The sequence below is a fragment of the Ixodes scapularis genome, unplaced genomic scaffold, assembly GCF_016920785.2.
Source record: "Ixodes scapularis isolate PalLabHiFi unplaced genomic scaffold, ASM1692078v2 PGA_scaffold2__306_contigs__length_199485367, whole genome shotgun sequence".
In the NCBI taxonomy this organism is placed as follows: domain Eukaryota; kingdom Metazoa; phylum Arthropoda; class Arachnida; order Ixodida; family Ixodidae; genus Ixodes; species Ixodes scapularis.
Genome location: NW_024609857.1, coordinates 25,174,395 through 25,200,742, shown reverse-complemented (window position 1 = coordinate 25,200,742; position 26,348 = coordinate 25,174,395). Strand labels below are relative to the sequence as shown.

The 26,348-nt window shown below is 46.3% G+C and overlaps 1 protein-coding gene across 1 annotated transcript in view; it reads right to left on the bottom strand.

Moving 5' to 3' along the window:
- LOC8031411 (Down syndrome cell adhesion molecule-like protein 1 homolog) overlaps window positions 1-26,348 on the bottom strand; it is a 136,470-nt gene that overhangs the window by 38,859 nt on the left and 71,263 nt on the right. Inside the window, exon 3 of the mRNA XM_042291779.1 lies at window positions 879-1,001. Within this exon, the coding sequence (XP_042147713.1) occupies window positions 879-1,001 (123 nt within the window). The remainder of the gene's footprint in view (window positions 1-878; window positions 1,002-26,348) is intronic.

Below are 26,348 nucleotides of genomic sequence, written 5' to 3'. Positions count from 1 at the left end.
TCTGAGATGGCTGACCCCCCAACGTGCGGTCCACTCATCACAGGACCCTCTTCTTCCTTTCGAGTTAAAAAAAGGGAGGACATAATCGAGGGTTCTAGAATAATTTCGTACGAAACTTCTTTTCAAGGATCTTAAGCTTCTATTGTGGAGCTGAACGACTACCACCGTATTCTTCGGACCTTTAGTCCGCGGACTACTTGTTGTCCTGTTCGTTTTATTATTATTCCTGTGTCTTGGGTTTACCATGCACTATGCATGTTAAGGCTTGACATTTTACGCCGTGCGGACTACCTACGTGTGCGGACTATCTATCGCCCGACTCTGTTGGCAAAAGCTGATGACAAATGACAGCACTGATTCTAGTAGCAGTTTTTCTATAAGTTTTCCTCTAAAAATTCCTCAGGTTGTTTTTTCCCCCCAGCATTTGAAGATAATTCTGGCGATATCTTACATTGCCTGGTGATAGTTACAAAATGCAGAGGGGAAGAAAAATTTGCTTAAAAGGACTAAGGAAGAAAACATTCTTTTTTTCTTGTTTTTTCTAGGTGGCGCAAGCTACCGCTTGATGTAAACGGTACAACCGTTAGCATCCAACGGTCCATACATCCATGCAATACGTCTGCTGTGTCGTCACTCTAAAGCGTAGCTCACTCACTCTCAGTGACCCTTACTCTAAAGCGCAGCATACCCAGTGACTTTACGTGAGAAATCTTGAGCACCAACATGACTGCAGTGTCATTACTCGAAGGTGTAGCGTGCTCAGTTACTCTACGTGAGAGATCTTGAGCACCAATGTGGCTGCGCTGTCTTTACTCCAAAGCGTAGCTTACTTGATCATTCTACGTGCGAGACGTTGAGAGAAAGCGGCGAAAACTCACCGGGCTCTTCTTTGGCCCAGCGCACGGTGGGCGTCGGGTAGCCGACCGCCAGGCAGTCCAGGGACGCCGGGCCGTCCAGCGCCGCCGACACGTCGCGGGGCGGAGATTCCCACTGCGGCGACGCTGCCAAGGAAGAGACGAGACATTACACTACTGACAGTACACTAATTAAATTGCGGAACGTAAATCACTTCCTTTAAATTGATGACCGGTGCAGTCAGTCACTTTATCGGACTTTAAACCACATACGTCCCCAAATCGCAAAATACTTTTCAACCGATGGGAGTCGGAATTGAACCTTTGATTTAGTAGGGCAGGAAGTTAAAGTTTCATTCCTGTCGGTTTCCGTAGTTACCTATTTATTTATTATAAGCGTTAAAGGACCGAATACATTACATCGGAGTGTACCACGCATATAAAATACAAACATAAACTTGTTAAAATAAAAGAACTTAATTATACCACGCATTGTGGTACGTCTTGATGGTGAAGAACATGATTAGTGACGGAAAGAAATTAATTCGCGGAGGTTGTTCCACGCAAGAATCGTATCGGGGTTTTCCCCCGATACGATTCTTGCGTGGAACAACCTCCGCGAATTAGAGCTGGTAAAAGAAAGGCATTTAATTTCTTTGGGAACGCTCGACGCTATACTGTGTTTGAACTTTGATGCACGATGATCATCAAGCAGGTATAAGCGCCAAAAAAACACAGCGACAAGAAAGTTAGAAAGTAGACAGACAAAATCGCTCTCGCAACTAACTTTTATATATACGGAAATACTATTATAGCCGTGGGAAAACAAACGGTCACTGCCAATTCCAATGTAACCCCCGTAACAAAACAAACAAACAAAAAAAAAACGATAAATTTGCCGAGTGAAGTGTCACTCATCGCGCGCAGAACGATCAGAATAGGAGACATTTCAATAAAATGTTTGGGGAGGACATGGCGAGACATTGTATCCGCGTGCGTTTGTGAGATATCGCTAATGTGGTCCTAACGATGTAATAGTAAAATAAAATACGATTGGTCGATTAGAATGACTGGTAACGAACACACCTGCTCCCCTATTTCTTTGTGTTTCTGCAACAGTGAAAAAAAAAACTGATAACGAGTTTTTAGAGAAACTACTTACTGCACGTGTTTTCATAGCAGATGACCTTCCCTTCCGCCATCTTACATTTTCATTCCGAACCTCTGACGGAAGAAAGCGCTTTACGTGGACATTTTGTAAAGGCATAAAAGGTGTCACGGCAAATTCGAGTGACCCTGCTCCATTTCTTGTTCTCCTTCTCAGAACGGCAATTTGGCATGCAACGGAAGCGATCCCCTGGCTACCGTCCGAAGTACCGAATCGATCTGAACCTGAACCAAGCCCCGACATTCGCTGCACAAGGTCGATGTGCGCGCCCATCCCATGGATCCACCACGAGGGCGGCTGCACTATTTTTTTTTTTTGTCTACGGGGAACCGATCGAAGTGCCGCTCGAAATATACGCCCCTTTGCGCGGTCTCGTACCTCTTCCTTTGTCACGTATCTCTATATTTTTCGCGGATGAGGCGCAAGGTCAGGGTTTCGCGACGTCGATCGCAAGCTATTCGGATATAACATCATCGCCACGACGTGATTGAAGTTGCTGCCTGACAGAAATCGAGCTCGGTTCGTCGCGCACATGGAAACGAGTTGGTTGGCGAACCTTTTCATTCATTTTTTTAGAAAGTTTTAGTAGATCGTTTTGATACCTCCGATAACCGTACCTGATAACGATACGCAGATCTTTGGTGGAGTATTGGTTATCGTTATCGGAGTCATCGGAAGGATCGACTAGAACTCCTTTTTATCTCTATCCCTCTCGATCTTTATCTCTCCTTTTATCTCTCTTTATTTCCCTCTCGATTTTTTTTTTTTTTTTTTTTGCTCGCTATTGAGGTTGTTTTTTAGACGAACTACAATTGCCCGTTTTCGCAAAACGCTCAATTGTGAAGCTCACATTCTTGGTGCTGATCCGTGTAATACTCTTCAAGTGACAACGGGCAATGCTTCATTAAATGAGGGAAATATCAACGCATCTTAATCCTAGGGATAAAGTTGTTAGATGCGTAATACGTAGCGTGTTTCGAGATACACACCGTCAACGTGACACATGCCAACATCACCAAGATGCAATCTATAGGCGGTGTTGCGTGAACACGTTGTCACGTGACTTAAGTGACGCATGGCTTGACTTCGCGTAACGCCACAACTTGACATCAAGTCGCGTGATGATGACACGTGACGTCAAGATGTCACGTGATGTTGTCCCGTAACGACTGTCACGTTGATTAGGTCGCGTGAACACCGTCCGCTAAATTTGCCGCCTTATGCCACGCGCTTTGGTCACGTGGTCACATGGCCGTCATAATCAACTAACCCGCTAAATTTATCGAGAGAATTTCGTGCTACACTTTTCCGTTACAGATTTGAGTTGCACTTTCACTACATTTCTGCATTATACTTCCGTTACAATTTTCGGAGGCAATTTTTTTCCCCATCTAATCCCAGCCCTTTGTACAGTTGCAAACGAAGAAGGGAACAACCGGTCTCGTTTTTTATTCGTGCGTCGGTGCGCGTACTTTCTGTGATACTATTCCAGCCTCAAAGAATATATCGTCTTAGACAGATCTATACTTTGTAGGACACTTCCGGAAACGCCGTGTTTCTAATCGCACGCCGTTTTCATTTTTTTACGAGCGCGGGACTCATTCATCAGTTCGCCACCGTCAATAACTATCGCGGTATGCGGCACAAACAACGGTCGGTGGAGCCGTCAGCGCGGACGCGACGAGCCGCGCTCCGTTCGATCATATATACTGGGACATAATTGCAACCACATATCCCTCGGGAGCATTTAACGTGACAGATGTCACACGTTTCATTACCTTCTTTCGTGACGATTATTTTCGATACAAATTTTCTCGCACCCAGGCACGTATAAACGAACCAAACAGTTATATATCATCTATACTCCGTTTCACGCCAAGTTCTAGCGCAGCCGACCCTATATGTGGAGAGCAAGTTCGTCCGCTTCTTGCGCGGGGGTGGCGGTGACGTCAGAACAACGCCGAGTTCTGATTGGGTCCGATGGAGCCAATCAAGCAGCGCCAAAAGTGCATTCTCACGGCGATCGTCGTCTTTGCGTGTTTGCTTTATCACCGGCTAAACCAATCACTCATTTAAAAAAAAAAAAAGAAAGAACGCAGATAACGGCGCATTCACTGTGCCTGATTGGTTCAACCGACGATAGCAAACGCGCGAAGACGATCAGTGCTGTGACGATGCCCTTTTGACTTTGCTTGATTTGCTCTACAGGGTCGATTCGGTGGAGCCAGTTGCGTCCAGTTACGTTCTGAGATGCAATCTTTAAGCTTACCCAAAACAAACGAGAAGCAAAAAAAAAAAAAAGCGAATTATATTGTTTAGCGATCGTGAAAACAAGTATATAGTCCTCATAGTTATTCGCAAGCTTCCCATTTCATTCATTCCCCTCTAATCGAACGGGCGTCGAAGCCCCAAAAGCGCGTATTGAAGCGTCGATGAGAATGCGTACAACGTCCCCCTGTCAGGACGGGGCTCGTTAGCAAGAAACATCTCTTTCAGTTGGCTGCATGGATGTCGAGTCAACAACACGGCCAATTTGCGAATGTGGAACGACTAACAAATAACTTCCGCGCCCGAGACGTGGAAGCGAGCCAGGTGTGCTTCTTCCACTACCCTACTACTCTCTCACAGACCGAGAATGAGAAGAGGGCATTGCCAGCTGGAAGACGCTTTTAGCGACGAGGTGCGAGAGCGGGGACCTGGTGGGGAAAGACCTCCTCCCGCCCCGGCCATTCGGACAGGGCACACACACCCCAAGACTCCCTCCCGAGAGGTGCGCGCACGCGCAAGCAAGACAGACACGCTCTTGTCCTCGTTTTATTTTCCTGCCGCCGAAGATTGAATGGACGGACGGGGAAAATGGCGGGTTGGTTGGAACCTAGCAGTTGCAGCGGGAACTCTGCGTTCTCATCTTCGGGCAGACCGTGCTGGACGGTAGCCGGGACGTTCTGCCAATCCAGTGACTGGAAAGTGTCACGTGACATTGTAATCAGACACCGCGACGCGGGGAAGTGTGTAGGGACGAGTCACGTGACCCCTGCGCTGTGATTGGCGCGCGGCGTCCGTCGTGGTTCACTTGGAGGTGAAATGGGAGAGGAAGCCAGCTGTTGTTGCTCCCCCCCCCCCCCCCCCCCCCCTGCACACATTGCCGTCGGTTCCCGGTCGCCGAGGGAAGTAGCGTTCATTTTGGCTTTGCGATGTTGCTATGGTTGTGTTGGTGTTTCGGGGGACAAGGGCAGACGTCCCGGCGATTCTCGGGGGAGTACGGGGTGGTGAGGGAGCGGAGAGCTGTGTGGGGTTGGTAACAGGAGATGGCGTGTCTCCTGCTGTTGCTGGCGGCAGAGGCGAGACGGTGGTACGTGGGATGGATTCTTGAGATATTGAAGCCTCGTGGAGTGGTGGTAGACGGCCTCGTCTGTAACTTCAGGAAAACTCCGAGTTCTCCGACCAGACGAAAGAAGCGACAAGGGTGTGCGTGCACTGTTTCCGTTTTCCTTCCTTTAGGTGTGTCCCGTTCTTAACCATTATTGCTTATCTTACTTCCTGAAACGAAATACAGAAACCGCGGTCGATTTTCTTGCGCTTTTTTAGTCGGAACTTTGAAATAGGAGTAGTTCCTAATTGGCCAAATAAATTATTCTGTCAGCTTCGGTGTAATATCTGTCAGCGAGTACGGACAACTCGGCTGCTGTGGCGGGGGCACGGGACAGGACGCAGCTATCTTCTTGAGCGGAAACACATGACTCTCTTTTTCCGGCGCGGGCTGATTAGGTAATCGCAGAAGTGGCAGCTGGTCAAGCTCAGAAATCAATTTATACGGCAAGTTGCTCGCTCCATACATCTACACGAAATATATAAGGCTAAAAAAAAACAAAACAAAAAAAAAAAACAGCGTTTTTGCAGTTGGAGTCATTTAGCTAAATGACTTAAACACCAAGGAAATACCGGGAACGTAGATGCGCGTGCTGCACGCACTCCTCTTAACAGTACAAAAGATTGAAACTAAATGACTAAAATAAAACGTTGATGAACGCAAGTGCCAAGTGGCATTTGTTTTAGACTTTTACTTTTGGAAAATTGCTGACCTGGCAGTTCGACGACGGAGCCATAGAGTGCCCGGTCGCAGATTTGGAGCGCGAGGATCTGGTAGCACAGATCATCAAAGAACCATTTCTCGGGGAGCACAGGGGAACCTGGACGTCAGCGCACAGCTTTTGCAGTGGAGAGGACCCGAAACGCACTTGTTCGTTCGGGAGAAGTGTGTTTCGGCGTTTAGCCGCAGCGGGGCGCTAATCAGGTGGCTCTTCTCTCATCCGTTGTCTGCCGCTCTACCTTTTCCATTTCGGCGGCCGCTTCTCGTGGTGATCTGTCAGGCTTTGTCACTATATATAAGAGGCTATGCTGTAGCACGCCAGCATGCCCAGCGCTGTAGCGCGTACTACAGAACTCGGGGCGTCCACCTTGATGCTTGGTTAATTTAACAAAAAAGTGTGCCTTTCATTTACCTCCTTCCTTTCTACCAGACAGCAAAAGAAACGCCGGCCATGGCCAGCTAAGTAGATCTGATTATGGGAACTCAAGAACACTCTAAGAAATGCTTGCGAGTCTACTTTCCCGCAAAACACTCAAAGAGCCAATCTCTGCGATCTACGAAATCAGCTCTGCCAATGATGAGGCGGAATTTTTGTTTAGACCTCAAAATTAAGTCTGCGCTGTGACATTACGCAATGCAACGCGTCACGCTTGCATTGCGTAATGCCACAGCGCAGACTTCATTTTTAGGTCTAATCGGATGTTCCGCCTCAACATTCGCTGAGCTGATTTTGTAGATCTCAGAAATTGGTTCTTCGAGTGTTTTGCGGGAAAGTAGACTCGCAAGCATTTCTCGAAGTGTAGGAGGATGGGAATTAATATTAAGATATATTGCCTTCGGGCCCCAAAAAACAATCAATAAAAAAAATGAAATCACGATTGACTGCTTCCTTAATTCGTAACCCGCTCAAGATCATTCCAATAATCGCCTTCCGCGAGCTGTCAGATTTCACTCTAAGAAACCTGGAGGGTCCGTTCTCCCGAAAAAGCATCTGCAAATAAGCCAACGGCCGCAATCTACGGACGTCGCTCGGCAAATGATGGGGCTGACAATACGTTTAAACCTAACATGAAAACCTAAACAAAAACCTGTCATGCTCAGTGTTCCAACGCAGACCTTCTCTCTCTCTCTTTCTCTCTTTTGTTTTTAGGTTTAAGCACATTATCAGTCCCATCATTCGCCGAGTGACCTTCGTGGATTGCGGCCATTGGCTCACCACAGTGCTCTGCGCGACAGCAGACGCTCCCAATTTCTTAGAGTGTTGTCTAAAGGGCGATTCACACACTCGCTTTGAGTCCGACCGAGTGCGGACTCAATGCAAATGTGTGAATGGTCCTTAATAGGCTGTGGATCCCGTTCTGAGCGGGCGCAGTCGCTCTTTTCTGAGGATAAGACGCGCATGCGTTCAAATTCCACTGACTCGACATGTTTCGCCTGTGTGATAAGCGCAAGACAGGTGTACAGACTCCACAATGTGAAAAAAAACTAAGTTTTTGAATTTACTTTTTTTTTGCAGAACACGAGACAACAAATCACGCCAAGCAGTAGAAGCATCCCATGGAATAATGAAGCTGGAAATATGATCAGATCAAAAACGTGTGATGTGCGCAGAGGCAATGAGCATGACTTTTCGCTTGCCATTACACTCTAAAAAAAGTCTGTGCGTCTACTTTCCGGCACAACACTCGGAGAGTCAATCAGCGCAACTTACGGAGGCAGCCCAGTAAGTGACAATGCCGAAACATATGTTTAGACCAAAGAACGCAGTCTGAGTTGTGACATTAAGCAATGCAAGCGTGACGTTTTGCATTTCTTAATGTCACAACTCAGACTGCGTTTTTTGGTCTAAACATATATTTCGACATCGTCATTCGCTGAGCTGCCCCCGTAAGTTGCGCTGATTGGCTTTCCGAGTGTTGCGCGGGAAAGCAGACGCACGGGCTTTTTTTAGAGTGTAGATGCGACGTAGCGCATCGAACTTAAAAATGACGATTGTGATTGCGAAGGAGAGGAAGAGGCTGACAAACTGGGCGCGTGCGATCGGTTCCCTTTCAATTCGACGGGCTACTCACGTCCACATACCCACAAATACGAGTACGACCGATAGGGCATCGAACCGGGATGTGACAATTGTGATTGAGTACAAGAGGAAGAAATAGAGAAACTGGGCGCGTGTGTGATTGGTACCCTCTCACTTCGATGCGGTACCGTCACATTCACGTAAACGCAGCCATTGTCCCTGCGCCCACTGAAGTTTTTTTATAGATCTAATTGTATAATCAGCTGTGTCATTCGCTGGGATTCTTCTATTGCTCGCCATGATTGGCAGTCTCCGTCTTCTGCAGGAAAGCGAACTCACTTTTTCCGGTGTGCAGCGCTGACGTCCTGGCAATCTGAGCCCGCGTTTAATGGAAGAAGCGAGACTGCCAAAAGCGACTTTTTCCGACGGTTCTCCATCCCAAACAACGCGCCCTCGTCGGCCTCCTCGGAACATGCAGCGGTCCGCATTGAAAGGAAGAAGAATGCATCGCGTTGTTCGGCGCTTCACGTGGAACGGCGCACGGAATTTATTCATGACTCGAAGCGACGAAGGCGGCAACCGCTCGTATGCTGCGCGGACATCGAAGAGAATGGACCTCCAAAAGTGCCCATCGTCTGCTGCTGCAGCATTCGATCTAAACCCTAAAGGACGATTGGTACACCGCTGCTGCTTCCTATTTGGGTTGCAAATGCAGGAAAGGAAGATGGGGGTTGCATCTGGGGGCTTTTATGTGTGCCGGTGCACGGACGGAGCGTTCTGATTTACGAGAGAGCTCTGGAGGACCGCAGCTTTCGTTTCTACCTCGCTGAGAAAGGGCAGTGCGCCACCAGAGTGTTTTATATGACGCGATCAACGAGGAAGACAGAGGAAATAAAACATGAGGTGGGCCGCGGATGTGCGGCGAATGATGTCGACGGTTCGTGCTTCGATGTGGGCGACCCGCTCGTTTGTGTAAGATGAGATGATATCAACAAAGCCGCACCACCTTTTGGAAGAAATATTCAACAATTCGGTCTGAAAAAGCTAAGCTTAAAATTTTACATCCTTTTTTTTTTTTAAATGTTGTATCTGCATGTGTGAACTCGAACGCGCGCGCAGTTTCGATGGGATATTTTGTAACCTTGGTGAAGGCATCAAATGCCTCTAAGAAAAATAATAAAAAAAGAAATAACACGGCAAACTCAGCCGGGCTTCCCACGTTTAGATTAGGTACCTCTTCAACGTCTGAGAAAAATTAAATTTTTAAATCTAATTTTACGCTTGTTCCTCTCAGGAATACAATCACATGAAACAAAGACGTCATTATAAAACAGCTATAGATCGATTCTATCTATCTTTGCAGGAACCGAAGAGGAGGAAAGATTTCATTTTTTTTTTTCGTTCTTCCGGTTCGATAGGAGCGCCGATGTCGTTCACATAACCCATTCAAGTTAGCGAGACAGCAAATCGCCCGTGGTAAGCGATTTCCACACGGTGGATTCAGTCCCTCTCGGTCTGGTAGGAAGAGGACAGCGGAAGATAGAAGGAGAGAGATTTATTTTTCACCGAGCGTGCGGAAGTTTCAACGACCTCCATTGTTGGCCAACTGCCTGTCTGGCTGAGCGCCAGCCACGGAGGCGGCATCAGGCCGGCTGTACATGCAGACAGGGATTGTCCCAACAAGGGCTCGAGCGCACCGACCTCAATAAGGAACCTCGTGTCAACGGGACGCTTTCACAGGGCGGCAGTCCGTCAAATTTTGTCTTTAGACGTCAGCGCGGTGAAACTTACGAGCTGTGCATATGTATTTGACGGTACCAGATTGACCCTGGGAACGCTGTAGCCTTCGGTACACGCCAGATGACAAAATTACGAGCCGCCGACACGATGAAAACGGCAAAGCATTCGCTCTCGGACGCTCGGCCTCCCGTATGCGGTCGTCGCCTTCGTTGTGCTTTGGCTGCGCGTGCACGCTCGAGATTCACAAGACACGGAAGTATTATCGAAGGTAAGACAACCGAAAAACCTCCCTGCCGTTCTGAACCTCGCGGTGGATATAAAACGCTGCAACAAAATAATAAACGAAAATCGACGGCGCCATTTTTTTTTGTTTTCGGGACGTTGTTTGCGTCGTTTAGAGAGCGCGGCCCAGACGAGCTTCTTCGAATCGTCTGCCGAGCAAGATCATTCTTACGGTGTGGATTGCACGTTGCGGAGGGAGCACGCGCTCAGTTGTAACGAACTCAGCTATGCGTGTAAGTGTACGTGCTACGTTGTCGAGGCTACCGTACGCCTTCAACAATGCTGCAGGCTCGTATACTGCTGCGCGAATATGGTGCTTCATTTGGCGTCTCATTCGAAAGTTCTTTCGTGTGAAGGAGACGCCAAACAAAGCCACGCGCTCGCGAAAGTTGTTTTGACGCCTCGGTAGTCTCGAAGCACTGCGAAAGCTACGCTAGCCATTATAATAATAATAATAATAATAATGATAATAATAAAGTTGTCACCGCGTATACGGAGAACGCAAGTTCGTCCGCTTCTTGCGTCGGGGTTGCGGTTACGCCAAAATGCTGAGCTCTGATTGGCTCCATTTAAAAGGATCGTGGGTAGACCTCAAGGCAGCTAGCATTGAGGTCTACCCACTACCCTTTCAAGTGGAGCCAATCAGAGCTCGGCGTTCTGACGTCACTAAGAACCCTGCGCAAGACGCAGACCTTATCGCTTTCTATTCGACATGCGTGACCTTGGTTTCACAGCTAAAAAATAATCGGCTTCGATAGAGCCCTGTGTCTCAGTCCCTCAGCCTGCAGGAGCAAGGTTCACCGGGTACCGGTCGGTTATCTCGGTGGCAAAATATTTCGCGCACCCAGAAGGCTCTTCTGGGCATTAAGCCGTCCACACACATACGCACTAATCGCGTATGTAAGAGCATTTGTCGAATTTCTATTTCAGCACCCCATATGTCCTCCATGGTGCTGCTTAGTGCTGCTGAAGCGCCCAACCACAGGAACCAGAACCGCAGTGCACGCGCTAGTCTGCAGCAGTAATCGCGGTACAAGAAGCGCTAACAAGGCGCTATAGACGCTTTGCAGCAGCTGTGCATGGGCACCGCCATAACTGACCTTCAGTTTTTGTTTCCCCTTATTACGTTTACTTCACTTCATTATTACCATAGCAGGCTAGGTTATTGCCATCTTAGATGTTATTCTGTCTTTCTCCCCAGCATTGGCTTTTGTGGAGGCTCGTTCACACCAATTTCAGTGCCTCGGTATCTCGGTAAAACAAGAGAAGGTCAGCAATGGCGGGTGTATTCTGGCGCGTGTGTAAAGCGTCTATAAAAACGCTAATCACGCGCTATACGAGAGCTAAGTCACGCGCTATAGCGCCTGACTTAGTTCTGATATAGTGCGCGATTTGCGTATACATGAGCGCGCTCTTTGGAACGCTCACGTTGCGCTGGCTTAGCGTGCCGCTGTATCTGTGAACAGGCCTTAAAGGAGCTGTGCCACGATATTCAGTTGGAATGTTTTTCACTATACACGAGCTTACTGGCACTAGTGGGGACTCAAGGATGCTCGCATGCAACGCCACTGGCCAAAAAATTCCTTTGTTGCGGTGAAATTTCAAGGACAAAAGCAATAATTTTCGTTCAATCCCTCCTTTGCAAAATTTGATGACGTAACGTGGGGATCGCAGAACACCCAAGTGACGATATTTGAATGCGGTTCATAGATTGGACCCGAGCCCTGCGTGGGCACTCGATTTGGGCTCCTGATAAATACTAGCTCGAGAAGCATTCGGGTAGTCGCCCGCGCCCAATCGCTGCAACGACGACAATAGCCGAGCCATAACAATGTCTGGAACTCAGCGCGTGTCCTGTGCTTTGCCAACCCCAGCGCGTGGCTATGATCAACATTGGCGGCATATAATCGGCTCCAGATCACGTGGCTGCTTGTTCTGACTGCGAGTTGAGGGGGTGAACGCTGCTCGTTTTTCTTTAATTTTTTTCTGGGACTTCTATTGCGTGAAGTGAAAAACGAACGCGTGTTTCATAGGTCATTAACGTCAGGGATCTGGGTATTTGCGCAAAGTGCAAACATTGTTGCATCGCCCCTTTAATGAAGCCAAACGCTCGCGCCAGTAGCTTTGAGAGTGGTGCACGCCAAGTATGAAAACGATGTAAAGCTGAAGTTCAAGAAATCTTTTATTACTCACAGTTCAGAAAACGCTCTATGTAAAGCTGGGAAAAAAGAAAAAAAAAATCCGAAACATAGTTTTGTTTTGAGAGCCCGCAGCATGTGTGTGACAGTCGAATTTCTCGATCAATAGAAACTTAACATATTGACACTCTCCGCCGGGTCACCGTAAGGCGAATTAAATGAATCCGCGAAATAAGAAAAGAAAAAAAGAAAAAGCAACCTCTCTCGTGACACTGCTTATTGATCCAAATGAACTTATACCTGGCTCGCTTATTTCATTGTTGCCGATAAGCGAAAGCGAGCCGTGTGACCGTCGGCAATGGACCGTGTGACGGATGTTGAACCGTGCTACACATCGCCGCATCGCCGGGCGTTGGCGCTCACGCAGGAAGGTATGGGGCACTTTCCTTGACTAGTGCAAGGGTCAGGCGGGCACCGAATTGTTATTGTATCCAGAATTGTTTTGCAGCTCGGCCTTTTAAAAGTGATTATGCAATACGCAGTAGGTTTACAAAGCTATAAGAATAGTGCATCAGTGCCTACATTATTGTGAATTAGCATAAAAACGGCTACACGGCGGTCATAGTGAAGACGGAGGCTCTCAAGTTTATTTCCTTAAATACATATAAAAAAGTTGCACTTCTATCGCTCGGCATTAGAACACCAGCTGGGTACCTCTTGAGATTACTCAATGAGATAAGATAGCAAAATTAATTATTAAATGAGATAAGATATAAAAAATGTAACGGACCTGCCAATGTTCTCTTTTTAGCAATGAAGCTACGATTGCTAATTATTTGCCGAAAATGGTTGACACGAGGTCATTATGCTACCCTCGCGCCTACGCGTTGTTGTACAGCAAAACAATCACAAAATCCCAAATTCCACAAAAGAAAGCACACGCAATTTAAAGTTAATTAAAACACTGGGTCTTACCCGGGTGCCCACCTGATAACCCCGGAATACAAAGTTATCACATGCCAGAGAATACGAAGCGAATATTCTTCCGCCAATTTCGTTCTTCCATTCGCTCGATCGACGTCGACTTCGAAACACACAAAAACGAACCAAATATAAAATTTTCGACGAATGATTGCAAACACGAGAGACAAAAATTGGAAGGGGCCGCCGCCCAAGACTATTATTATTCTTTCTCTCTCTCTCTTTCTGTTATAGAGGCAAAGAAAAGAAGCGTGAACTCCGAAACGAACCTTATCGAAGAAAGACTGGAGGAATGAACCAACCCTGTCCGTGCCACGCCCATTTTTTCCCCTTTCCGGGGCTTTTTAATTTGTATCTTTTAATTTTATCATCGCACGTGCACCTTCCCATCTTCTGTTCTCAGTTCTTCCTCCTCCAGGCGCGAAGCAATCGGGAAGGGCTGGGCACGAACTGCAATCGGCGTAGCACTCCCTCGACCGGGATCGAACCCGGACCGAATGTGCGTCTGTCCAGCCCACTATAGTAACATCGGTTATAATAGTGGCAATCCGCTTAGTATACAGATTTCTGCTTTGAGTAACAACACTATGCTTCGTCGAAGAACCCTCCCCCCCCCCCCCCCCCCACACACACACAGACACACATACACACGCGCAGAAAGAGAGAGAGAGAGAGACCTTCAGATGGTAATCACACTCAGGTTTAGTATCCTTTCCGCAGAACTTCTATCTCCACAAGGAACGACATATTGGTGCAAAATTAAGGGAGAAGGGATGATAAGAGATTAGGAACAATGGGGTCCATGAAACGTGAAGAAGGTATACTACCCTCTCTTTCCATACTTAGGATAAGTCGTGGGTAAGGCGGGAAGGGTGAGGGAAAAAGCAGAAGGGTGTAGCGATCAGTGCTGAGAGAGAGGGTTATTGCATTTCGTGAAGGTGTCAGTGCGTGCATAAGCAGAAAGAAAAAAAAAATAAAAAAAATAAATCCGGATATATTCACTCCTGCGTTTATATTACAGGTCGTCCAGACGAACGCTCGTGAAATTAAGGAGGAGGGAGGAAAAAAGGCAGTAAGACTATAGGAGATTTGAAGCAATGGACTCCGTGTAGCATAAGGAAACTATATGCACTCGCGCATACTTAAGGAAGCGTAGGGGGAAGGGGTTTTGGCAGCCAAGGAGAACCTCCCAGCAATCAGTGCTGCGAGCTTTATTGCTTTTCACGAAGGCGACAGCGCTGCGCGTAAACGGGGAAAGGAACCGGGCACAGGAAAAGGAGGGCAGTTCCTGAGATGCGGTGGTGCCCGTGTGGGTGTGTGCAGTGCGTTGTATTGATCCGCCGTTCTCTCGAAGGAAGCTGGCGGAGCGGAGAAGAGAGGGGGAGAATCCCTCTCCTCCGTCGACGAGGGCGTCTCCAGTATTTGGCGTCTCGCTCTTGGGCTTCTTCCTTCCTCTGGTCGGGGATGGAAGGATGGAATCGACCTTCCTGACCCGTTTTTCTTTTTGCCTCTTTCTTTTTTTTCGCTCTGGGTTCTGGTTCGGCCGGGATGGCCGAACAAGATGGCGGCGCCCACGGGACCGTCCCTTTTTTTATTTTCCCGCGTGAGAGTGGCCTGCGACAACACTCCACGAGGACATTGTGAAGAGGAAACAAAATTCCCGCTTTCTGGTAAAACGGGGTGTTGCAAAAATGATTTTAAAAGCAACAGCTTTTTTTTTTACTTTGACTTTTTATTATTATTTTAATGCAAGTGAGCGAGATCAGGAAGCATTAGGGAGAGGTGCACTGCTTTCTGTCTTTTTTTTTTAAGCTTAAATGTAAGATTTTGGATAAACATGTAGCAAGAATGACTAGTGTATTCAAACCTACAATTACTACATTATCGCTGAGTGGCTCGCTCAACTCAGTGATAATTGTCGTGTTCGTGGAACAGGCCTTTTGGAACCTTGTGGATGAACTCTAAGAAATGCCTGCGAGTCTACTTTCCCGCAAAAGAATAGAAAAGCCAATCTCTGCGATTTACAAAATCACCTCAGCGAATGATGAGGCGGAGCATCCGATTAGACCTCAAAATTAAGTCTGTGCTGTGGCATTACGCAATGCAAAGCGTCAGGCTTGCATTGCGTAATGCCACAGTGCAGACTTCATTTTGAGGTCTAAACGGATGTTCCGCCTCATCATTCGCTGAGCTTATTTCGTAGATCGCAGAGATTGGCTCTTCGAATGTTTTGCGGGTAAGTAGGAGCGCAGGCATTTCTTAGAGTGTAGGAGTGGCTTGTTCCGGGCTTGCGAAACACAAGCTCTCAGTGACTGATAATATTAAAATAACTAAAAAAACTAGAACTTTTCTATTTTTGAGCCACCTTCCGCAGTAAAACAGCTACACGAACATCAAATGTCCGCAGAACCGTTGAGTTCGCAGCAAAGACAATACCCCAAATAACTAAACCGCAAAAAAAAAAAAAAAAAAAAATGTTGCGTTAATTATAAAGATATTTCTTAGAAATCCATAAAAGATACTACGGGAGAAGGTAAACTTCCAACGTCGTAAAAACCCCAAACAAAGCAAGAAAAATAACGGGGGAGGGCGCGACAGAATTGTGTCGTCCTCATTTTTGTTCATTAGTCTCGGATTTCCCAAATGTTAAAATATTTTGTTGTTTGAATTCCTAGTCCCTCAAAGCGAGTACCGTTCCTTCTGTGCTACTAAACATATATTGTTTGTTACACACCCTCGAATACGTTTCGGCCCTTTTGAAGACGGTGATGATATGGGACTGAGAGCATATAAAGCGAAATATAAAGTGCAGTACCAGGTACGTAGCCAGGATGTTTTGTTTCGGGGGGTGGAGTGGTGGGGGGGGAGGCGCTCATGACAAAATGCTGTATGAGGGAGAGGAGGCCCCAGCAAAATGGAAGATTTTTTTTTTGGGCGGGGGAGAGGGGGGCCGGGCCCCATGGGCCCCCCTCCTGGCTACGTGCCTGTGCAGTACTATGCAGTTTCGGCCGAGCTAAATGCATTGCACTGGGATGTGACACTCGGCTTAGCTTAAGCGCTAATCTCACTCTTGAGTGTAAACCTATTAGTAGGACCTGAGTTGACGAACTCAGAGAAAGCGGGAACAAGAACTAACGTTGACGAAGTCGATGCTACTACTACTGCGAACATGGGCGTACAAACGGGGGGGGGGGGGGGGGGGGGGCAGTGGGGGCGCTTGCCCCTTCCCCAGTTCTGAGTGTAGGGGAGGGATAAGACATATGTTTTGTCCTCCCCCCCCCCCCGAAACAGACGCCACCGGGCAGGGCAAACACTTGCCGGCGGCGCCCAAAGGATACCAAGGGCACCGCCCCCCGGCCCAGGGGGAAAGGGGGTTTCTGGTTTCCCCCCCCCCCCCTCCCCCCCACTCATAAACAAGTTGGTACTTCACTGACCGCGAATGTTTCAAGTTGTACATTTACTTTCCAGAAAAGGGACAAAAAACGATTTTTACGAAATTTAATATTGGTCACTACTCATTGAGTATGTCGCCGAAAACACATTGTTCCTCGACCATGCTGAGCCAGAGGCTCTGGCACAAAAGAAAGGGGCAAAGATAAAACACCGTAGATCATTTGAATATCAAATTACCCACTTTTTTCTCTTTTCTTTTTGCGAAGTTTTATTAATTGACGAAAGAGGTCTCGCAAACTTAAGCAACGAAACAACTCAGATATCCGTTCCAACCGGTGTTCTAAACTTCCTTGAAGTTTTTTTTTTACTCTTTTTTTTTTTTTTGCTCCCGTTGAGTGAGGAGAACGTTAAATGTCTGGATGAACATAAAAATTCACTTCAACAATGGAAAGCCAGAAAGAAAGAATGAATGAAAGAGAAAGAGAGAGAGAGAGAGTTCTCTTTGTAAAACGAGCTCGAACAGCGCCCTCCAGAGATTGCACGGTCGGAGTCTATAGTAATAAATGTATCCAAAGATTAACTTGATGCGTATCATTAATAAAATGTAAAAAAAAAAGTACGCTCTAAGTACGCTATTTCTTCTCTCTTCTTTGAAATAAAGGCACTGCTCGCCGATCTCGTTAATCTCTTCGTTCAAACTTAAAAAAAAAAAAAAAAGTTTGTATTGTTAGTTTAAAAAAAAAAGGTACGTTTTGTGTTGAGTTTAATCTTATTTTGCTTTAGTCTCAAGAAGCTTCTTCTCTCATTTCTCTCATTTTTTTTTGTCTATCCTACTCTCTAATGCCCGTAAGCCTTAAATAATAATAATAATAAAACTAACTAAATAAATAAAGAAATGAATACATTTTTTTCAAAACACAATTATGAAAGTTTTGTTTTTAGTTTTCGTTCGACAATCTCAGGTGGGCAGTCTGGCAACGGTGACCTTAAACGGCCGTCCGCCATTTTGCGTTATTGATGCATAACATAGTGATGGCGCCTCTCAAAAAAGGTAACGTAGGCACACGAAGTCACCTCGTGTTACCAGGAAGAAGAAGGTAAGGGCAGGAGGAGAAAACAGAGAGGTTAACCAAGGCGGCCTGCCTCGGTTGGCTACTCTGAGTTGGGGAAGGGGATGAGGGGATAAAAGAAGGAGGAAAGAAAAAGTAGAGGAGGATAAAGGTAACACACTAGCACTCACGTTAACACTGTGAGGGAAGAATCAATAATTAAGAAAATACCGCAGTTTCCAATATGACAATAAAAACTAAGAGACTGAAAGTGCGTGCTGGATTGTCACCAATGTTCACCCAAAACACTCGAGTTTTTGTACGCGCCAGCGCGAAGTCCAGTTGCGCACGTGTACACTTACAGGAATTATAAAATGGATAGCCCTCTATACGACAACAAATAATGAACACTAGATAAATTTTTACAAACAGAACTCGAGGCGAGTTGCTGATAAAAATCGCAGAAGGGCTTTTGCGGCCTTCTCCTCTTTAAGTGGTGAGTCCCAGGCCCCTAGTATTTTGGACGTAGTAAATGGCCGGTCGTCTAGATGTGAAAGAATCCTCTTTAGGAGTTCCCTTTCTGCATCGTAAAGTGCACATTCACATAATAAATGAGATATAGTTTCCACACAATCACATCCTGGACAGTTCGGAGTGTGTGTTTTTCCGATTCGGTGCAGAAATTCCTGTGTGTAGGAAACGCCCAGACGTAATCGGTGTATAACAGCTTCCGTTCGCTTGGGTAAATTACGTGACACACGGTATGTTAGGTCAGGATCCAGTAGATATAGAGGAGGGTAATGGTGTGCAGAGCTCTTCCAGAGACTTTGTGTTGCATTTCGAGCATGGAGATTTATCAATGAAGTGACGTCGCTTCTGGAGTAGGGTATTTCGACGTTGGGGAATAAGGTATGGGCGGAAGTCGCAGCTCCATCCGCAGCTTCATTTCCAGGTATCTTGCAGTGTCCAGGAATCCACTGGAACTCAACAGAGTGTCTTCTATCAATACATTTCTGAAGATGGCATAAAAGTTTGAAAATAATTTGTCCATTTTCACTTCGTCGCAGATATGTGCAGATGCTTTGGAGTGCAGGCTTAGAATCTGTAAACACCGTCCATGCCTGAGGTGGCTTTGTCAATATAAATCGAAGGGCTTGATGTAGGCCTACAAGTTCAGCCGCTGTTGAAGATGTCTTGTGGCTAAGCTTGAATTTTCTTGTTGTGGCATACGATGGAATCACAATGCTTGCGGTAGAACTATTTTTGACACATGATCCGTCCGTATATATGTGAGTTTTTGACGCGTGTAAACAGGCAATGGTGGATAAAGTGAGTTGTTTAAGTACTATCAATGGTGTATTTGATTTCTTCTTGATGCCTTGAATGTCAAGTTCAACAACGGGGAGAGGGAGTCTCCATGGAGGTATAGTTGGAAAAGTAAACGAGTTTATATCATCAGGGATGTATTGCTCCATTTTTGATAGTGCCATCGAATATTCTGAGTGAGGTCGCTTAAAAGTAAGATCAGCCAGTAAGTGATGACTATGATTAGTAGTATGTCTCAGATGAACTCTCAATGTTTCCTGCATCATTAGTATTTCTACAGGTGTGGCGCGTGCTTCGGCAACTGTGCCCAGAGTCGAGGCACAAGCTGGTAGGCCCAAACAGCCACGGAGGCCACGTGCTTGAACTGCTCTGAGAGCTTTGATGTTGGTTTGACACGTGCCATGTAAAATGGGAGCGCTATATCGAAGTAAGCCGACAAATAAGGCCACGTATATCTGTAATAGGGATCTTACTGTCGCGCCCCACGTGGTTCCACCGATGAAGCGGGCAAGGACACTAAAACTGGCAAGCTTTTTGCGCAAGTACAAAATATGAGGTGACCAGGTCAGACCCCTATCGATTGTTACTCCAAGAAATGTGTGGCATTTAACGTACGGTATTGTTCGTTTGCCTATCTTAAGTGGGTATTTATCCATTCTTCGGCGGGTGAAAGCAATAGCTGCTGATTTGTCAATGGAAATTTCAAGTCCACGGGTATTAAGATAAGTTGTCATTTTCTTTAGTGTAGACTGAACCCTTGCCTTTGCTTGAACTCGCGTAGATCCAGAAGCCCATATACAGATATCATCGGCGTAGAAAGATGCCTGGATGGTTGGGGGCAGTATTTTGGCGAGACGAATGAGAGCGATGTTAAATAATATAGGACTGAGGAAATACGCCTTCATATCCGGTGACCCGTGTTACCAGGAAGGCATTCGCGGAGGTGAGTTACACCAAGGAGGTCAGACAGCTAGTACAGCAAACAAGTCCAACCGCTCTGGCAGCCCTGATCAGCAGCCAATGCTGTTTTTGTTCCTTGTAAATTTGTCCTTTCCAGGAGAAGAAACGGTGGTTCCACTAATCAAGATGGAGATATATGGTTTGCGAAGTTACACAAGAAACGGTGACCACCAAACTCGTAACGCACACCCTGGATCATTTAATAGCAACAGGGTATGTATCGATTCTCAAAAAATTCTGTTTGGAATATAATGTTTAGAAAAAATCCGTCACGGCGATCAACTATATTCTTCGAATTGTATTGTATTTCGGAATTCTTCCAAAACCCTATCTAAACCTTCGAAATAAAAATGGCGAAAGTCTGACACGATCAAGCAGAGCCAACGAGAAAGTGATCATCGAGGGGTACTCAGATGCTGTACTTTCGAAACCCATTCACGTAACTCTTACAACTAGCGGAATGCGAGAGGAAGACTCCTCGCATACAAACGTACATCAGCCGAGGAAAAGTTTTATTAGATCGTTCCGATATTTCCGATAACGATACGATGCGAAGACGCCGCTAGTGGGCGATATAAGCACCGCTATAGTGCAGCGTTCCGGATATCGTAGTGGGTTGCGGAGTGCGTTGGCGGACGGCGGAAACGATATGAACAAACTCCTTAATAGGGAGTTTTCGTGGACCGTTTTCGCCGTTCCGCAAGGCCCTCCGCAAGCCGCTACGATAGCGGGAACTCCACAGTCAAGGCTATCGGCGCGCAAGCGCAGTAGCAACTTCTTCGTTGCGGAAGGCTTAGCGGAGGGGGCAACGCGGTCTACGAAAACTCCCTAATCACCGCGCAAGTACCAGCCATCCGCTATTCCTGTCCCACACCATGGCACATGTGCTTACGCCGTTCTTACTGACCGTGTACGGACGTCATTGTTTTGGGGGTACACATCTCGGATACCTCGTTTCACGAATACTCGAAAACCTTTCGATGTAACACACAACCGGAAACGTTTCGGGAACTGTTGGCGCACTACAGCTCCCGTCAATATGCATGCTCTACAAAAGAGAGTCTGTGGGGGAACCGTCTGTAGTGTGTTTTCTTCCTGTATAACGATTCCTTGACATTTATTATTTATTTATTATTTATTTATTACAATACCCTCAGGGCCAAAAGGCATTACAGAGGGGGTGGGGCAACCAAAAAATGAAAAAAAAAAGGGTACAAAAAGAGAGCAAACACAGCCGAGAATAAACATCAACAGCTCGAAACACAACACTCTGGTCAAAAAATAAACAAAAGGACAATCACGACAAAAGGTGAGCAGATAAGGTTTTTTTAAATAAATCAATTGAAGGTATATTAACAAACGAAGCGGGAAGGTGGTTCCACTCAAGAGATGTTTTTGGAATAAACGCGTTCAAAAAGGCTGATGTGTTACAATGAGGGACACCAACTTTGAATGGATGATCAAAACGCGGAGAAATGAATGGAGGCTCAAGGAATAGTTTATCTTTCAATGACGTGTTAGAATGATAGATCTTGTAAAAGAGGCACAAGCGCGATATTTTGCGACGTAAAGAGAGGGAGGGTAGGGATAGACTGAGTTTCATGGAGGAAACGCTTGCTGTACGATGATAGTTAGAAAGTATGAAACGAACTCCGCGATTTTGCATGGCTTCCAGGTTAGTTATAAGTGTCGAGTGACCGGGATCCCAGATTGCAGCAGCGTATTCTAATTTTGACCGGACCAGGGAGTTATAAAGCAGTAATTTCAAAGAAACGGGGGCCAGTGTAAAATTTCTTTTTAGAAAACCGAGCATAGAGTTAGCGTTAGCAATAATGTGGTCAATGTGGGTTTTCCATGACATGTTATAGGTAATATGGACACCCAGGTATTTGTAACAGGTCACAGACTGAAGTTGAGTGTTACAAATTGAGAGAGGTGGAAGAACCGTGTGACGACGAGAAACTCTCATAGACTTGCACTTGTTAATGTTAAGGGACATCTGCCACAATTCACACCATTGGGATACAGCACACAAATCATTTTGGAGGAGGAGTGAATCGGATTCATTAGTAACTTCACGATATATCACACAGTCGTCGGCAAATAAGCTAATAGAAGAGGATACACACGTAGGTAAGTCGTTAATGTAAATAAGAAACAATAAGGGCCCCAGAACGGACCCTTGGGGGACACCGGAAGTGACTGGACTTAGAGAAGAGTTAGCATCATTAGTATACACAAACTGAGAACGATTAGTAAGAAAACATTCAATCCAAGACAAAATATTAAGATCAACATGCAAGTGACTGAGCTTGAAAAGTAAAAGGTTGTGAGAGACTTTATCGAATGCCTTACAGAAATCTAGAAAGACGCAATCAACCTGGGAACCACGGTCGAGGATGGAAAGTAGGTCATTAGTGAAAGTGATAAGCTGGGTTTCGCAGGACAGTGATTTGCGAAAACCGTGTTGTGATGCAGTAAAAAAAGAATTTGAATCAAGAAAGTTAGCAAGATGTGAGTAAATTACGTGCTCTAAAATTTTGCAGACATTGGTTAATACAAAAACTGTCTGCAGACATGCTTCGAAGATTCTTGAAGCGTGTCCGCGGATACGTCTGCAAAGAAACTCCGTGTCTTTTGTATGACGATGTATGAACAGTGTGACATCGGCTCGCATGTTTCAGAACCCCGAACAGAGCGCCGAATATTGTAGCACTCTATGAAAGCACGAGCGCCGTATACCGCGCCCACTACCTCGCGACTGTATACATCTTTGTGCATAAGGGCGCAGCCATCTTGAATGTCCTCACTTCTGGTACCCGGTAAAACATCGTTTTGATCTCTCCACACCGCCTAAAAGGTATTCACACACACACCACACACACACAAAAAAAATCGCGATTGTCACACATTTCTGATTTGCCTCATGTATATTTTCTCGCATAAACCAGGTTGAAATGCCTTATTATTTTTTCGTCCCGCATACCAGATACGGAACCGACGTCGCGACTCAGAGAGAAAGGAAACAAAAACGCGGGCGCCGTCACCTTGAATCGCGAAACTTCCGGTATGCGGAGGAAAATTGTTTGGCTCTCGCCACACCACTGGAAGAAGTTCACGTTTTAATCGCGACTTCTTGTTTTTTTCTTTACTATATTATTTTACTTGTTCCAGGTTGTAATGCCTCGCTCTTTTCCTCATCCAGCATACCGGATTAGTCAATTACGTGGCTAATGACGAGGGTAAAAGAAGGTTTGTAGTATAGAGAGCTTGTACATGTCTGTTTTCATCCCTCTGTTCGTTTCGTGCTTTCTTACTGTTACATCTATATACTATACCTTGTCCCAACCACTCTCTCTCTCTCTCTCTCTCTCTCTCTCTCCTTCAACGCCACAGGCCCTGACGGGGCACGTCGTGCGGCCGACGTTGGCGGCGATAAGAAAGCCGTTTTCGCATCGATCCGCGAGTGCCGTACTTGGCTCTTGGCTTCCCCCGACGCCCGTGGGGCTCCTCGTCTCCCTCATCATCGGACGGCGAGAAAATCCTCCACGACCCGTCGATTCCCTCAGTCCCGTTTTCGAAGCGGGCCCCCCTCTTTTCCCCATATATTTCCTTCTTTTTTTTTTTTTCTTTTTTGAGATTTTGTTTTTAAATATTTTTGCGCCCAAGGGGCTCAGTTGACGCCATAAAGCTTATGGACTGATTCGTTTTTGTATTCTCTCCCTCTCTTTGTTTCTTCAATGTTTGCTGTTCACAATTTTTTTTTTGTTTTTTTTTTTTTTTGGTCCAACGATTAGTTTCGGGTCGACTGCTACTGTGAGGAGCAGCGAGGATGAGGAAAAGAAACGCCGGTTGTGTACCCGATGAGTTAAGGGGAACTGTAGGGGAGTTTAGATATTTTAGATTAACGTCAGATGGTTCAAAAAACGCGGGGCTGCCGCCATCTACCGGTCGCAGGACTAAGTTACGAAGCACAAATTGAGAAACAAGACTGCTAAAGAACCACGACAAGAAATTGCTATAAAAAAAAGAAAACGTTTCATCCTACGATGGACGTCACTAAAGGCTAAAGCCACGGGCCGCCAGGTCCAATCACGTTCCACGCTAAACTATGACACGCATAGCATTGATTAGCTAGGTTTGGACGAATAATGCTCCGAATCCAAAAACCCTGCGTCATTTTAATAGTTTCGACCCTGCAAAGAGCCAGTACGTCGTGGATTTCTTTGCAATGGAAAATTGTTGAGTCACTCATTGCTTGATCCGAACCACTGTCCTCCCCTTCCCATCAGTGATCCGAGACGCGGGCACCGATACGTGCATCAAAGCGAAATACTACGCATTGCGCAATGTCTAAGTGGCTCGTGATTGGATCTGGCGGCTGGTAGCTTCTGCCTTTCGTCCATCGTATACGGTGAGACGAAGTATATATTTCGTACCAGCTTAATGAAATCCAGACGCAGACGACGCTACGAGGAAATGGGACTAATCAAGCAGCGTCAAACCCGCAAATCACTGGGCCCATTTTTCACTTTATGATCGGTTCAGCGATGATATAGAACACGTACACGTCGAACAGCATGATGGTGCACTTTTGACGTTGGCTGATTGTTCTCATCAGCTCGTAGCACCGGCTGTGTCTTGACTTAAGCTGAAACGAAGATATAGCTCGCGCTGGCTGAACGGCGTGCAAGTTCCTTGTGCGTCGCGCGTTCGTTTACGGCCCGTTTATGGCTTGTTTCCCCTCAAACCTCAACCAATGACGACACCCGCTTAGCGTCCCCGCCATCCCCTGCTTCCACGCGTTCCGCCAATGTTGAACTTCGATTGGCTGGCCCCTCCTCGCGTGCCGATGCGCCAATGAAGACGCATTTTGGAACACTTGCTCGCCGTATACAGTCAGAGACAGCTCGAGAAACCCACGGCGTAGTTTATGAGGCAGATGCTTCTTGCTTCGTGATTGGCTCTTGGGCGTTATTAACGGCTAACGCCACAATCTCATTGGCTGCGGAGCGAAGATGTACGGAGTCCACTATACCCTGTGTTTCTGAAGCTGTCAGAAAATATATAATGCGCGCTCTAAATATATATATATATATATTATTATTATTATTATTAACAGCGAACGAAGAATTTGGAAATAAAATCCGTGCACAAAGCTGTGTGATCCCAAGACAACACAGTTAACGGAAAATTAGGGATATAACGCTTCCAGAAATCCTGTTCGCACGTTGAAGGTGAAGATACTCAAAGGGAACAACTGAAGTAAACAGAAATCAATAGAATGTAACTGTATAAGGCGAGCGAGTGTTTTTAAATGAGTCTTCAGAGCGTCGGAAGGCAAAGAGGGGTCCGCCAATCAGAAGGCGACCCAGAGGACGCGTAGAGAATGCGCTATGACGACTGAGCAGCCAAGCTCGCGTCGTCATGGGTCCAGGTCGGGTGTAAACCGACGCACGTGGGCACGTTTGGGAAGCAAACATATATGCACGAGGTGCGCAAAGAACACGCGAACTTTTACACCGTAGAGGCTCGGCCTAAAATTCAACGGAGACAAACGCTCTTTCTTGCCTGGCTTGACAAACGGAAATCATGCAGAATGAAAGACTTCTAAGAAAAAAACGATAATTTTGTTTTCGAGAAAAATGTTCTGGACGACAGCGAAAAAGTAAGCAACGCATAAAAACATTGCCCGAACATAAAATAAATTTAAAAAAATAAAATAAAAAAATGGAGCCAGGGGAGTGACATCGAACACCTCGTAACCGAAGGGAAGGCGGTTTCCTGACACCTGCGTCGCTGTTGGAAGGTTTATCTATTTCTTGCGTGCTTCACCTTGCCACTCTGAATGATTCGAGATTTGTGTGAGCTTCCGCGAATAACTGTGGATTCCACGGCGTCAGCTGGTTCGAAGGGGAACCCGTCTCTGAAAGGGCTCGTGATTGTGTCAAGGCTTAAAGTCTCTCTCTCTCTCTTTCACGGAACGGGAGCCCCCCGCTTCGAATTTGGTAACGGTTTAAAGTTGCGCGTAAGCCATTTCTCAGAGATTCTCAAAGGAAGGCCAAAATGAATTTGGGTGAAAGGGACAGCCTGTCCGATTTACCGGAAATGCAGCACGATCTGGCGGTTATAGTAGGGTTGGTTAAGGATAGACTCATTGAAGCGAACATGCGGCGAGCAACCAAGGAACGTTGTCCGCAGCACGTTCGTTCTGAGCGCGACGCAGCAGCCGGTGTTTTGAAGCCACATGCAGAGCGATCGTCGTCGGGCGAAATTAGTAGCTATATTTATTTTTTTTTTTTTTTTTTGCGGCATATTCATTTTGTGCACATACCCAATTTTACTGC